General features: G+C 41.6%; 1 protein-coding gene across 4 annotated transcripts in view; it reads left to right on the top strand.

Annotated features, from left to right (window-relative positions):
- Window positions 1-13947, top strand: part of nbeal1 (neurobeachin-like 1) — a 159555-nt gene that overhangs the window by 97266 nt on the left and 48342 nt on the right. For all 4 annotated transcript variants that reach the window (XM_034175856.1, XM_034175831.1, XM_034175848.1 and 1 more), the window contains 2 exons: window positions 789-891; window positions 1126-1285. In XM_034175856.1, coding sequence (XP_034031747.1) covers window positions 789-891; window positions 1126-1285 — 263 coding nt within the window. The remainder of the gene's footprint in view (window positions 1-788; window positions 892-1125; window positions 1286-13947) is intronic.

Below are 13947 nucleotides of genomic sequence, written 5' to 3'. Positions count from 1 at the left end.
CAGCTCTCATAACTATTAGTAAGTATTAGCAAATAAAAAATGCCTTTTACTGACAGAACAATAATTTGTCCATCACAAATAAAATAATAAAATGTAAAAATATAGCTGGCTTAAGAGTAAAATCATCTAGAAACCAAACAGTGCTGCTGACTAAGTATGTGCTGTATCCTAAAGATACATACAGTAGTGTGTTGCACTGAAAACTGACAGTAATGATTTTCTGCACAGAAACCTCTTGTTTTGCCAGTGCTTATGTTGTGATTGTTTACACCATGTTTTTGCATGGTTTGTGTGAATTTGCAACACACACCTTATCATATGAAATTGTTACATGTTTTATATGTTATATTTGTTTGTGTTCTCTGTTTGCAAGTGTTGCAGAATTAATGCAGGAGTTTTCTATATTTGTGTTTTCTGTATTTTTTTTATTTTTTTTTTGAGTGTTGCCTTATGTTGGAAAGGTTGTGGCCTCTCATGGCCACCATTAAAATATTTTTTTGTCCACAACTTGAAGCTATTCAGTTTATTGTCAGCAAGGGGTTTAAAAAAAAAAAAGAAAAACAGAAAATATTCACATTATAGAATCTAAAATCACACAGTTTAGACACATAAATGAAAAATTAATCCAGAAAATTTGACACAGTGAAAGGATATGTAATTATGTCAGAGGTGAAGCCAAATATATGCGCTTTTTTTTTATTTTTTATAATTGATTAGTCATCACAGCTCTGGCCTGATTGTGGCTGTAAGCAGGTTTGAACTAATTTATTTGATTTGCTTTAATAAAGGTCATATCCAGTACATGTCCACTGTCATCAAAGACAACAGGAAGCAGTTCAGGAAAAAATATGGTGTTCAGTTCCTGTTGGACACAGTACGCCTCTATTATGGGTGAGTCACCTTCTTCCAAAATTCTGATTTTTCTAGTATTTACCTTTTTCTCACAAAACTAATTGCTTGGCAGCTGTCGATTGTGGCTATAATTGTTTCCAGTTACTGTTGTGATATATTTGTAAAAGACTCCTCAAGGATGAAATTTAGCCACAGTGATTTTTATTACACGAGTTACTGCAGGGAATCAAGGATTTGTTTAAGGCTTACACCATTATGTACTGTGTACTTTAGGAAGAACAGCAATAAAGAGAGCGACCTGAGTGATGATGACATTCGCACTATTCGAGCCTCTCTCTTTGGCCTCATCCGGTACTACATCAGCAAAGGCATGTCACAGGAGGAGATGCACAGCATCCTGGGTTACATCGCTGCCACTGGAGACGAGGACCAGGTTAGGATGGAACCCATTACCTAGGAATGGTCTGGTTAATGACATCACGCCAATGTGCAAATAGGGTCTACAAATATGAGATATTCTCAAACAACTCAACAACCCACTGGCAAATGTCTGTGGAGATTTTTAGTCATCCAAGTAGGCTGAGTCAGGTCAGTTGGTTATATGTAGTTCCTGTAATGAAGTAATGAAGAGTTGTTGGTCACTGACGGTCAGTTGAGTTCGGGTGTCAGTTGGTGGTGTTCTGAGTAGAGCCCGACCGATATAAGCCCTTTTCAAAGTACTCACTATCGGCTGAAATTCTGCCGATAGAACGCCGATAATTTCTCATAAACAGAACAGTTACTGAAATGATGTTTTTTAATTTTCAATTTCAATTTATTTTCATTTGTATAGCGCCAAATCACAACAGAGTTGCCTCAAAGCACTTCACACAGGTAAGGTCATGTTTGTGTCTGCAATGTAAAATGTCCTAGCACCGTTTGTCTAGTAGATGGAGCTCTGACTCCATTCAACTGAGAGCTGTTTACACCCCTGCTTAAATGTGTTCATCACCAGCCCTCGTAGTTTGCCGTCACACTGCACTGATCGGCTGACAAAAGCATACAAGTAAGTTTATAAGGATGTTGTTTGTAATAACTTTGCGATTACATTCACCCCACATTTCTCCCATTTCAGTTCAACTCAGTTTGATTAACTCAGTTTATGTAGTAATGTGTCAAACGTGCTTCATTGCGTCGGTCATGCTTTTTATTAAGCCCACATTCTGTAGACCTTATTTCTAGCATGAAAAACTTTTGTTTACTGCTAAGAGGTTGAAACATTCAGATTCACTGGTCGTCCGGAAGGATTCTGGGAATTACTGCTGTTTGCCATTAACCCTCTGGGGCCGACGCCATTGTATACGACAGCTGGGACCAAGCTTTACTAAATTGTAAATAACTTTTTAATAATGTGAGATAGAAACTTACTTTTTTTTTTTGCCGAAAAGTTAACTCCGCAGACTTTCGATCCACCGTTGGCCATCTTGGTACTCCTCATAGAGGATGTGTGATGACGCGCGCAATGCGAGTGTCCAATCAGAATTGGTTCTCCGTCACATGGTTTTCCAAAATCCAATCGTAGGGCAGATTTACCTCACGTGATATGGCAAAGATCGTTTTCAGGAGTGATATCTTACTAGATGGCCCGTTTGAATAGCCCCCTAACTGCTCCAATTGCATTTTTTGAACTTGAAAATTCTTCTCTGTTATCAAGTTAATCAGTATGAGGACAAAGCTTCAGCTTTTAGCTCATACCCTTTTTGTTAAGAGTCCAAAAAAGAACATTTTATTCATTAAAAAAAAAAATAAAATAATAATATCGGCTGATTTATCGATTATCGGCATTTTTTCATCCAAATATCGTTAGCGCCATCGGCCTCAAAAAATCCATATCGGTTGGGCTCTAGTTCTGAGTTTCATTTGGGGGGTTGAGGACAGTCTTTGAGTCTCTGTGGTGCTGAGGAATGGATACTATTATAAGGGGGGGGGAGGTTTTGTCTCAGCCCCTCACCCCTGTTTTGAGAAGGATTCATCAGTTTAACAAGATGACTTCCTTGACAACTCTTTCAAACCATCCATCTTCTCTGTCTAAAATACATATGAACATTGTTATCTTCAAAGGTGTGTCATTTCTTCTTCATTTGTTGAGTGGCTGTTTAGTTTCTCCGATGTAGAGCTCATTGGCCAGACTATTTTTGTGGGTGTGTAGTGTGCAGTCTTTGGGATGAACCAATTTCTGTTTGATGGTGTTACTGAATTTGAAAAACACAGGCATGTTGTGTTTATTGAAATTCCAGCCACATATGGAATCATAGTGTTCCTCTTGTTCTAGCTGTGTTTCATCACTCAGTGTTTGTATTACTACTGGGTCTTGTAGCTGTTTTCACAAAGGCTAGCCACAGATATTAAGTGCCTCCTTCAGGTGCTGGTATTCTTTTTCTTGGGCCTGGGAACTTGTTGGGATGTTATCCTCCTGGTGTTGCAGGGTACTAATAACTCCCAGCTTGTGTTCCAGTGGGTTATGGAAATCAAAAAGAAGGCATTGGTCTCAGTGTGTGGGCTTCCTGTAGACCCCATTGTGCAAGGTCCAGTCCTCATTTATGTAAACATCACAGTCCAGGAAAGGAAATGTTAAGAAACTGTTATTCTTAACATCCTCTCATGTGAACTTTTGTTTTTATCCAATGAGTTGATGTGTTCAGTAAAAGCCTGCATTTCCTGGGTTTTAATTTTGACCCATGTGTCATTCACATTTCTCAGCTAATTGTTTAGTGGAGTTCCTCTGAAGCAATACATAGCCTTGGTTTCCACCTCTTCCATGTAGAGGTTGGCCATGATGGGGGATACTGGTTCGCCCATGGTGCATCTATGTTTTGTCTTCAGACAGAGGACCAGGAGTTGTCAAATTTGGTTTGTGTTGAGGTCACGTCTAGTGTGGAGGTTACACCCTCACATCGTAGGACACCATGGTTTCATCCAGGTTCTTTCTCAGGCCTCTAACCTTCTTCACAAAATCCATAGTGTTATGGATGTGGTAGGGAGTGTTGCCTTCCAGTGGTGTTAAAATAGTGGTTACATGCTTGGCTATGTCTTATGTGACCAAAGTGATGCTTCTGAAAATGGATCTTAGTGGGGCTCCTTTGTGTATTTTTGGGAGTCCATACATGTAGGGAATGGTTTCTCCAGGATACCAATGAAAATATTATGAGTGAGTGACAGCTTCCTCTTTCTGCAGATGTTATGGACATTCTATAACTTTCTTCAGTGTTTTATAAGAATCACTGAGCAATGTCGTGATCTTAGAGTGATATGAAATTCTGGGACTTGGTTGATTATATCACCATACAAATCGTGTATAAAGTTAAAAATAAACTTTTACCTCAACATGTCCAGGACCTGTTTAAAATGAGGGACATTTGAGAGGAACATTAATATTTGATAAATTAAAGACTCAAACTACTGTAAAAAGTCATTGTGTTTCTGTAAAGAGTGTAAAAATTTGGAATAACTGTTCTGATAGCGTTAAATTGTCTGGTACTTTGGTTGGCTTCAAAAGACTTTATAAAAACAATATAATTACTTATTATAGCATGATGAATTGGGTTACCTGAGTTTGTTACTGTTTTCTTTTTAAATTTTGCATTGCACTACTGTTTGTTCTGTTGTATTATATATTCATTTGAAACGGGACAATGCATATTAATGAACATTGTTACATGTAAATATGCCGGATTATAGCAGGATGCTAATTTCCAGCCGTAGTCCCAGTAACATAGAAACAGACTAAGACCACACAACATACCAAAATAAATTAATCATGACAGAAAAACAATTAAAACAGAAAATACATACAAATATTATACAATTCAAAGTAGCAATAATTGATAGTAGTTAATAAGCAGTGTTGAGATATTTTAGTTCACTGATTAATCTATATTGTCTCTGCTTGTTTTTCTTTTTTAGTATTTGTTGTTATGAGTGTACATGTATATAGCGAATGGTAAAAGGGGTGGGTGTTTATAAGCTTTTGCTTCTACCTACACCCTTTCGGTCGCACAAAACTCGGAAATTGCCCATGAGTTTTTGTTTTGGTTTGGTTTGGTTTTTGTTTTACGAGAGATTTGTAAAGTATGAGTGTGTATGTGTGCCGAAAAAAATTCATTCGTTCATGATATTCAGATGTGATAAGCACCACATTACATCTCCCTTTATCATCCAGCAGGTTTTTGATTTTGCTGTCTTTACTCAGGGCGGTCAGGGCTTTGCTGTGCTGAGGAGTGATGTTGGAAGGGGGTGCTTTGGAAAGGGCTGATGTGGCCTCTAATCTGCCGCAGTTTCAGTTTGGACATTTTTCCTTATGGCTGCTTCTGTTGCAGTAATGAGGCTCATTGTCGGAAGTTGTTGTGTTGTGACTGAGGTTTAATCCTTTGTAAAAGGATGTCTTTCTGCCTTTCACTTAGTTCTCAGTCAGACACGTTCCTCATCCACCAGTCCTGTGTTTCCTCTTGTATGGGGATTAAGTAGCTGGCTCTGCTCCCTTGCTGTTGTTGAGACCGTGTCATGTACTGAGATTACCCTGTACCAGATTTGTATATTTGCATTCTGCACATGCTCAAAAAAACTGAAAGTATGTTCTGTCCTGAATTTAACCTTTCTGTATGTGGACCAAAATCGGGTTTAATGTGAATAAATTCTGATGTTATCTCTTAATAATATTGCTTCCCTGGACTCATTCAGCAATATGTTTATTGGAAACAAAGTCTGAATGTACCCATGAAATTACACCCTTACCAAGTCTAGCTTGCACTGTCAATTGCCAAAAAAAAATGCAATGAGAGTATTCTCTCTCTGTTCATAAGAGTATTCCCACCACAGGTCAAACTCAGTTCAGAGCAAAATAATTAATCAATGTACTCCAGTCTGAGTTTGTGTACAAATAAATAAAATCCATTTAACAAATTTCCCATTTTCAGCAGAGATGAGATCAGAATTTATTCACTTTAAACACTGATTTTGGTCCACACACAGAAAGGATCAGCTCCTTACCGAACAAACTTCCCGTTTTTCGCACATGTGCAGTTGGAGCATATACAAATCTGGTACGGGGTAATCTCAGTCCATGACAATGAAACTGAAATGAGAGGAAATTGCATGTCTGTCTGTCCTTAGCTTTGGTGTCTTGTGCCAGGTTGTGAGCCTATTCCTGATCATTCCAGGTCTCTGTCCTTTCACTGTGGCACCTCCACCTAATGAGTCTGTGTCATCTGCATCTGAGGTTAAAGCTTCCTTTCTATCTTTTCATAATTCAGCATCAATGATTTACTCTTTAAATAAATGTGGGGTGAATTAAAACTGCCAGACATGCATTTAATAAATTATGTCACATCACATAATATGTAAGGTGTAAACTTGTGGAGGGAGCTCTTTATGAAATAGTCTTACTGGCTACATTTGGGCCTCAGGCCGGTAGCCTGGAACCTCAGGCTGGTATCCTGGGACATCTGGCTTAATGCAAGAACCCTTATTACCTGCAGTTAGGAGGGCAAGCACAAGGTTAATGGAGTCAGTGAGTGAGAGAGTCAGTGAATTTGCAAAATTTCTGGAAGTAACTATGAAAACTACTGCAGTACTGAAATTTTGGGTTCTGGTAGATAAAGTTGAGGACTAGTGAACCACCTGTTTTGGGCTATGTTGGCATGTTTTATCATACACATTGACCGTAACTGGTCTGTCAAGTTGTGTGTGAAGTGGTGTTGCTAATCTTAGTTTCAATGTTTTTGTTTCTGGTGAATTTCTGTTGTGATACTCCAGCACTGGAGTTTGTTTATTCCCTGTGTGACAGGTGTTTGTGCAGCCTTCCTCTCTCTGCATAATTAAATGAAAACAAAAAACCCATCTGTAAGCAGGAAGTCTCGAGGCTTCTCCCTGCAGCAGCCTTCAGTGATGCATATCCTGCTACAGAGAGCTGAACATGGCTGCTTCCATCATTATGTCCAACCATATGGCCAGTATAATGATATGATCTTGCACTCTTGGACATCTGTCAGCTCTGAGGCTATTTAGACATTTGTCAAGCCAAGATGAGACTTGTAATGGTGTGTTCTATGAAACATCTTGGAAAAGTGAATATCCGGTACACTCTCAGCTACTAACAAGCTAATGTTGAGTTTAAACACCGCCAATGCTTCTGATTAGAATCAAAGGTGATCACAAACCCAAACACAGCCAATGAGTTAGCGCTATGCACCCTGCCCACTGCTGTAGGGAAGCGTCATTTACCTTGACAGCATACAGTGGTCCAGCCATGAGGCAGATGTCTTGAAAAGGAAACCAGGTTTGACTTATGGTTTTGATTTCTAAATCAGATTAATCCAGATAGAATAACTACAGTAATGTCAACTCTGTCATTGTACAAAGTGAAAATATAACACACATCTGTTAATTTTAAAATAATGCACTAATTCTGAAGTTTTGAAAATTAACACACAGATACCCAAAGGGATTATGGTTAAACTGAGCCTCCGCTCACACTGATTGGTTGACTCATTCATTCTATGTAAAAACCAACACAAGTTAATGTAACATGTTTTGGTGTTTAGAAATAAATGTGCCTTTGTAAAATGTCATATTTTTCATTTGTAAAGAAAAAAAAAAAGGCATTTGCAAAGCAGAAAAGTCTAAGTTGTGATTCGGCAACCATGTGATATAACCGGGCACCAGTAGATGGCAGTGTTCTATGCATTTTGGCTCATCTACTGGATGGCAGTGGGAAACAGCTCAGTTTACCCATAATCCCTTTGGGCATCTGTGTGTGCTAAATGTTCAAAACTTCAGAATTAGTGCATTACTTTAAAATTAAAAGATATGCGTTATATTTTCACTTTGTACAAATGACAGAGTTGTCATTAACCCTCTGGAAGACCAAGCTTTACTAAATTACACTCAACAAAAATATAAACGCAACACTTTTGGTTTTGCTCCCATTTTGTATGAGATGAGCTCAAAGATCTAAAACTTTTTCCACATAAACAATATCACCATTTCCCTCAAATATTGTTCACAAACCAGTCTAAATCTGTGATAGTGAGCACTTCTCCTTTGCTGAGATAATCCATCCCACCTCACAGGTGTGCCATATCAAGATGCTGATTAGACACCATGATTAGTGCACAGGTGTGCCTTAGACTGTCCACAATAAAAGGCCACTCTGAAAGGTGCAGTTTTGTTTTATTGGGGTGGGATAACAGTCAGTATCTGGTGTGACCACCATTTGCCTCATGCAGTGCAACACATCTCCTTCGCATAGAGTTGATCAGGTTGTCAATTGTGGCTTGTGGAAGTTGGTCCACTCCTCTTCAATGTCTGTGCGAAGTTGCTGGATATTGGCAGGAACTGGTACACGCTGTCGTATACGCCGGTCCAGAGCATCCCAAACATGCTCGATGGGTGACATGTCCTGCGAGTATGCCGGCCATGCAAGAACTGGGACATTTTCAGCTTCCAAGAATTGTGTACAGATCCTTGCAACATGGGGCCGTGCATTATCCTGCTGCAACATGAGGTGATGTTCTTGGATTGGCACAACAATGGGCCTCAGGATCTCGTCACGGTAGCTCTGTGCATTCAAAATACCATCAATAAAATGCACCTGTGTTCTTTGTCCATAACAGACGTCTGCCCATACCATAACCCCACCGCCACCATGGGCCACTCGATCCACAACATAGACATCAGAAAACCGCTCACCCACACACGCTGTCTGCCATCTGCCCTGAACAGTGTGAACCGGGATTCATCCGTGAAGAGAACACCTCTCCAACGTGCCAAACGCCAGCGAATGTGAGCATTTGCCCACTCAAGTTGGTTACGACGACGAACTGGAGTCAGGTCGAGACCCCGATGAGGACGACGAGCATGCAGATGAGCTTCCCTGAGACGGTTTCTGACAGTTTGTGCAGAAATTCTTTGGTTATGCAAACCGATTGTTTCAGCAGCTGTCCGAGTGGCTGGTCTCAGACGATCTTGGAGGTGAACATGCTGGATGTGGAGGTCCTGGGCTGGTGTGGATCCACGTGGTCTGCGGTTGTGAGGCTGGTTGGATGTGCTGCCAAATTATCTGAAACGCCTTTGGAGACGGCTTATGGTAGAGAAATGAACATTCAATACACGAGCAACAGCTCTGATTGACATTCCTGCTGTCAGCATGCCAATTGCACGATCCCTCAAATCTTGCGACATCTGTTGCATTGTGCTGTGTGATAAAACTGCACCTTTCAGAGTGGCCTTTTATTGTGGACAGTCTAAGGCACACCTGTGCACTAATCATGGTGTCTAATCAGCATCTTGATATGGCACACCTGTGAGGTGGGATGGATTATCTCAGCAAAGGAGAAGTGCTCACTATCACAGATTTAGACTGGTTTGTGAACAATATTTGAGGGAAATGGTGATATTGTGTATGTGGAAAAAGTTTTAGATCTTTGAGTTCATCTCATACAAAATGGGAGCAAAACCAAAAGTGTTGCGTTTATATTTTTGTTGAGTGTATGAATAACCTTTGAATGATATGAGATAGAAACTTACTCTTTTTGCTGAAAAGTTAACTCCGCGGACTTTCGAGCCAGCCATCGGCCATCTTTGTACTCCTCATAGAAGCTGTGTGATGACGTGCGCAATGTGAGTGTCCAATTGGAATTGGGTCACCGTTACATGGTTTTCCAAAAATCCAATCGTGGGGCAGATTTACCTCACGTGAAAAGCCAAAGATCGTTTTCAGGAGTGATGTGTTTCTAGTTGGCCCGTTTGAATAGCCCCCTGGGTGCTCCAATGAGTACATGCTGTTAGTACATACTCAGTGTGCCCTGCGCCATTACGCACAGCGATCAGTGAAAGCAGGAGCAGAGGCAGAGCCTCTGATGACAATCTCACGTGCTCAAACAGAGTGAATGTTACTGAATAACTCTGTTGCTTTCTCTGCGTAAAGCACTGTTTACCATATCAATGGACAACAAAACGCATGGACCATTTTGTATATATTGTTCAAAATGTGCATTTGTGTTTATTGTTTGAACCTTTTTGTCATTCAGTCTTTCACAGAAGACCTCAAATTACCTTTATAAAGTGTCAAAACAGTTGTTTATTATAGTTTGCTGTGTTTTGAATAAATGTGTGTGTAAAATTATTTTTCGCTTTATTTTTTCCTTGCCTATTTTTGATTGTAAACCTTTATTACACTTATAAAACACAACAAAAACATATATATTCTGAAAGTACAGGTTGTCTTGGAAAAAAGAGACATAAAACTGGATTGTGGGATGCAGGGAGAGTTGTAAACAGCAATAATAAAACATTTATGCCAGGCGAGTGAACTGTCCAGAAAATTCCCTCGGACCCCAGAGGGTTAATGTAGTTATTCTATCCAGATGAATCTTCTCTTCTTCTTTGTCTTTTGGCTGTTCCCATTAGGGGTCGCCACAGCAGATCAATCGTTTCCATCTCACCCTGTCCTCTGTATCTTCCTCTGTCACACCAACCACCTGCATGTCCTCTCTCAGCACATCCATGAACCTCCTCTTTGGTCTCCCTCTTCTCCTCCTGCCTGGTGTATCCATTCTCAGCATCCTTCTCCCTATATACCCTGGGTCCCTCCTCTGCACATGTCCAAACCATCTCAATCTCACCTCTCTGACTTTGTCTCCAAACCGTCCCACCTGAGCTGTCCCTCTGACATGTCCATTCTTGTCACTCTCAGAGAATCTCAACATCTTCAGCTCTGCCACTTCCGGCTCTGCCTCCTGTCTTTTTGTTAGTGCCACCGTCTCTAAACCATACAACATAGCTGGTCTCACTACTGTTTTGTAAACTTTCCCCTTCACTCTTACTGATATTCTTCGGTCACAAATCACTCCTGCCACCTTTCTCCATCCACTCCACCCTGCCTACACTCTCTTCTTCACCTCTCTACCACACTCTCCATTACTTTGAACAGTTGACCCCAAATATTTAAACTCATCTACTTTCACCACTTCTACTCCTTGTAACTGCACTATTCCACTGGGCTCCCTCTCATTCACACACATGTACTCAGTCTTGCTTCTACTGACTTTCATTCGCCTTCTCTCTAAAGCATATCTCCACTTCTCCAGACTAGACTCAACTTGCTCTCTACTCTCACTACAGATCACAATGTCATCTGCAAACATCATAGTCCATGGGGACTCCTGTCTGATCTCATCCGCCAACCTGTCCATCACCACTGCAAACAAGAAAGGACTCAGAGCTGATCCTTGGTGTAATCCCACCTCCACCTTGAATGAGTCTGTCATTCCGACTGCGCATCTCACCGCTGTCACACTATTCTTGTACATGTCCTGCACTACCCTAAAATACTTCTCTGCCACTCCAGACTTCCTCATACAATATACCACAGCTCTTCTCTTGGCACCCTATCATAAGCTTTTTCTAAGTCCACAAACACACAATATAACTCTTTCTGCCCTTCTCTGTACTTCTCCAACAGTATTCTCAGAGCAAACATTGCATCTGTAGTGCTCTTTCTCGGCATGAAACCATATTGCTGCTCACAGATCTTCACCTGTTTTCTAAGCCTAGCTTCTACTACTCTTTCCCATAACTTCATGCTGTGGCTGATCAGCTTTATGCCTCTGTAGTTACTGCAGCTCTGCACATCACCCTTGTTCTTGAAAATAGGAACCAGCACACTTCGTCTCCACTCCTCAGGCATCCTCTCACTTTCCAAGATTTTATTAAACAATCTGGTTAGAAACTCTACTGCCATCTCTCCTAGACATTTCCATGCTTCCACTGGATTGTCATCTGGACCAACTGCCTTTCCACTCTTCATCCTCTTCATAGCAGCCCTCACTTCTTCCTTGCTAATCTCTTGTACTTCCTGATTTACTCTCACCACATCATCCAGCCTTTTCTCTCGCTCATTTTCTTTATTCATCAGCTCTTCAAAATATTCCCTCCACCTTCTCAGCACACACTCCTCAATTGTCAGCACATTACCATGTGCATTTTTTACCACCCTAACCTGCTGCACATCCTTTCCAGCTCTGTCCCTTTGTCTGGCCAATCGGTACAAGTCCTTTTCTCTTTCCTTACTATTCAGCTTCTTGTACAGCTCGCAATATGCCTTTTCCTTTGCTTTTGCCACTTCTCTTTTCGCCTTACACCGCATCTCCTTGTACTCCTGTCTACTTTCTTCATCTCTCCGACTATCCCAAACTTTTTCGCCAACCTCTTTCTCCTTATGCTTTCCTGGACCTCTTCATTCCACCACCAAGTCTCCTTGTCTTCCTTCCACTGTCCAGATGTCATACCCAGTACTGCCCTAGCTGTCTCCCTCACCACATCTGCAGTACTTTTCCAGTTGTCCAAAATTGCTTCCCCTCCAACTAGTGCTTCTCTCCCCTGCTCGCTAAATTTCACACAACAGTCTTCCTCCTTCAGCTTCCACCATTTGATCCTTTGTTGAGCTCTCACTCTCTTCTTCTTCTTTACCTCTAAAGTCATCCTACAAACAACCATCCTATGCTGTCTAGTGACACTCTCTCCTGCTACCACCTTACAGTCTATGATTTCTTTTAGCTTGCATCGCCTATAAAGAATGTAGTCCACCTGTGTGCACCTTCCTCCACTCTTATATGTTACCCTGTGCTCCTCCCTTTTCTCAAAGTAGGTATTCACCACAGCCATTTCCATCCTTTTTGCAAAATCAACTACCATCTGTCCTTCCCCATTCCTATCCTTGATACCATATCTATCCATTACTTCCTCATCACCTCTGTTCCCTTCACCAACATGCCCATTGAAGTCTGCTCCTATCACCACTCTTTCATGCTTGGGCACACTCTCCACCACCTCATCTAACACACTCCAGAAATCTTCTTTCTCCTTCATCTCACAACCTACCTGTGGGGCATATGCACTGATGATATTCATCATCACCCCTTCAATTTCCAACTTCACACTCATCACTCTGTCAGACACTCCGGCCGCGACCGATCCGGTATCGATTCTGAGTCTGCATAGTTGGGTTGGCTTGTTTTACGCCGGATGCCCTTCCTGACGCAACCCTCCTCATTTATCCGGGCTTGGGACCGGCACTCAGAATGTACTGGCTGCACACCCCATGTGGCTGAGTTATCCAGATGAATCTCATCTATAAATCAAAACCATAAGTCAGACCTGCTTTCCTTTTAAAGACATCTGCCTCATGGCTGGACCACTGTATGCTGTCAAGGAAAATTACTTTTGTTTTTTTTTTGTTTTGTTTTGTTTTTTTTTGTTGTTGTTTTCGCAGCCAGGCTCCTTCTGCTGGATTAGAGTTGAGCTCAGCTCCTCTCAGCTGCCTGGCTGCTGCAAAATACATAGCAGACAGGAGCCATCAGGGTTTATAAATGTTTTTCACCATTACTAACTATGTAAAAAAAAAAAACGTTAGCGGTCTAAAAGATATCGGAACTATAAAACACAAAAACATATATATTCTGAAAGTACAGGTCGTCTTGGAAATAAAGAGACATAAAACATGATTGTGGGATGCAGGGAGCGCTGTAAACAGCAATAATAAAACATTTATGCCAGGCGAGTGAACGGTCCAAAAAATGCCCTCGGACCCCAGAGGGTTAATGTAGTTATTCTATCCAGATTAATCTGATCTATAAATCAAAACCCTAAGTCAGACCTGCTTTCCTTTTAAAGACGTCTGCCTCATGGCTGGACCACTGTATGCTCCATTTTCTTCCGCTTTATCCGGAGTCGGGTCGCGGGGGCAGCAGCTCAAGCAAAGCCGCCCAGACCTCCCGATCCACACACACCTCCCGCAGCTCCTCCGGGGGAACCCCAAGGCGTTCCCAAGCCAGCCGAGAAATGTAGTCCCTCCAGTGTGTCCTGGGTCTTCCCCAGGGCCTCCTCCCAATGGGATGTGCCCGGAACACCTCTCCAGCGAGGCATCCAGGGGGCATCCGGAAAAGATGCCCGAGCCACCTCAAGTGGCTCCTTTCGACGTGGAGGAGCAGTGGCTCGACTCCGAGCTCCTCCCGAGTGACCAAGCTCCTCACCCTATCTCTAAGGGAGCGCCCAGCCACC

This window comes from Thalassophryne amazonica, chromosome 1 (genome assembly GCF_902500255.1).
Source record: "Thalassophryne amazonica chromosome 1, fThaAma1.1, whole genome shotgun sequence".
Lineage (NCBI taxonomy): Eukaryota > Metazoa > Chordata > Actinopteri > Batrachoidiformes > Batrachoididae > Thalassophryne > Thalassophryne amazonica.
Note: the sequence above shows the minus strand (reverse complement) of the source record. Positions and strands in the feature narration are given on the sequence as shown.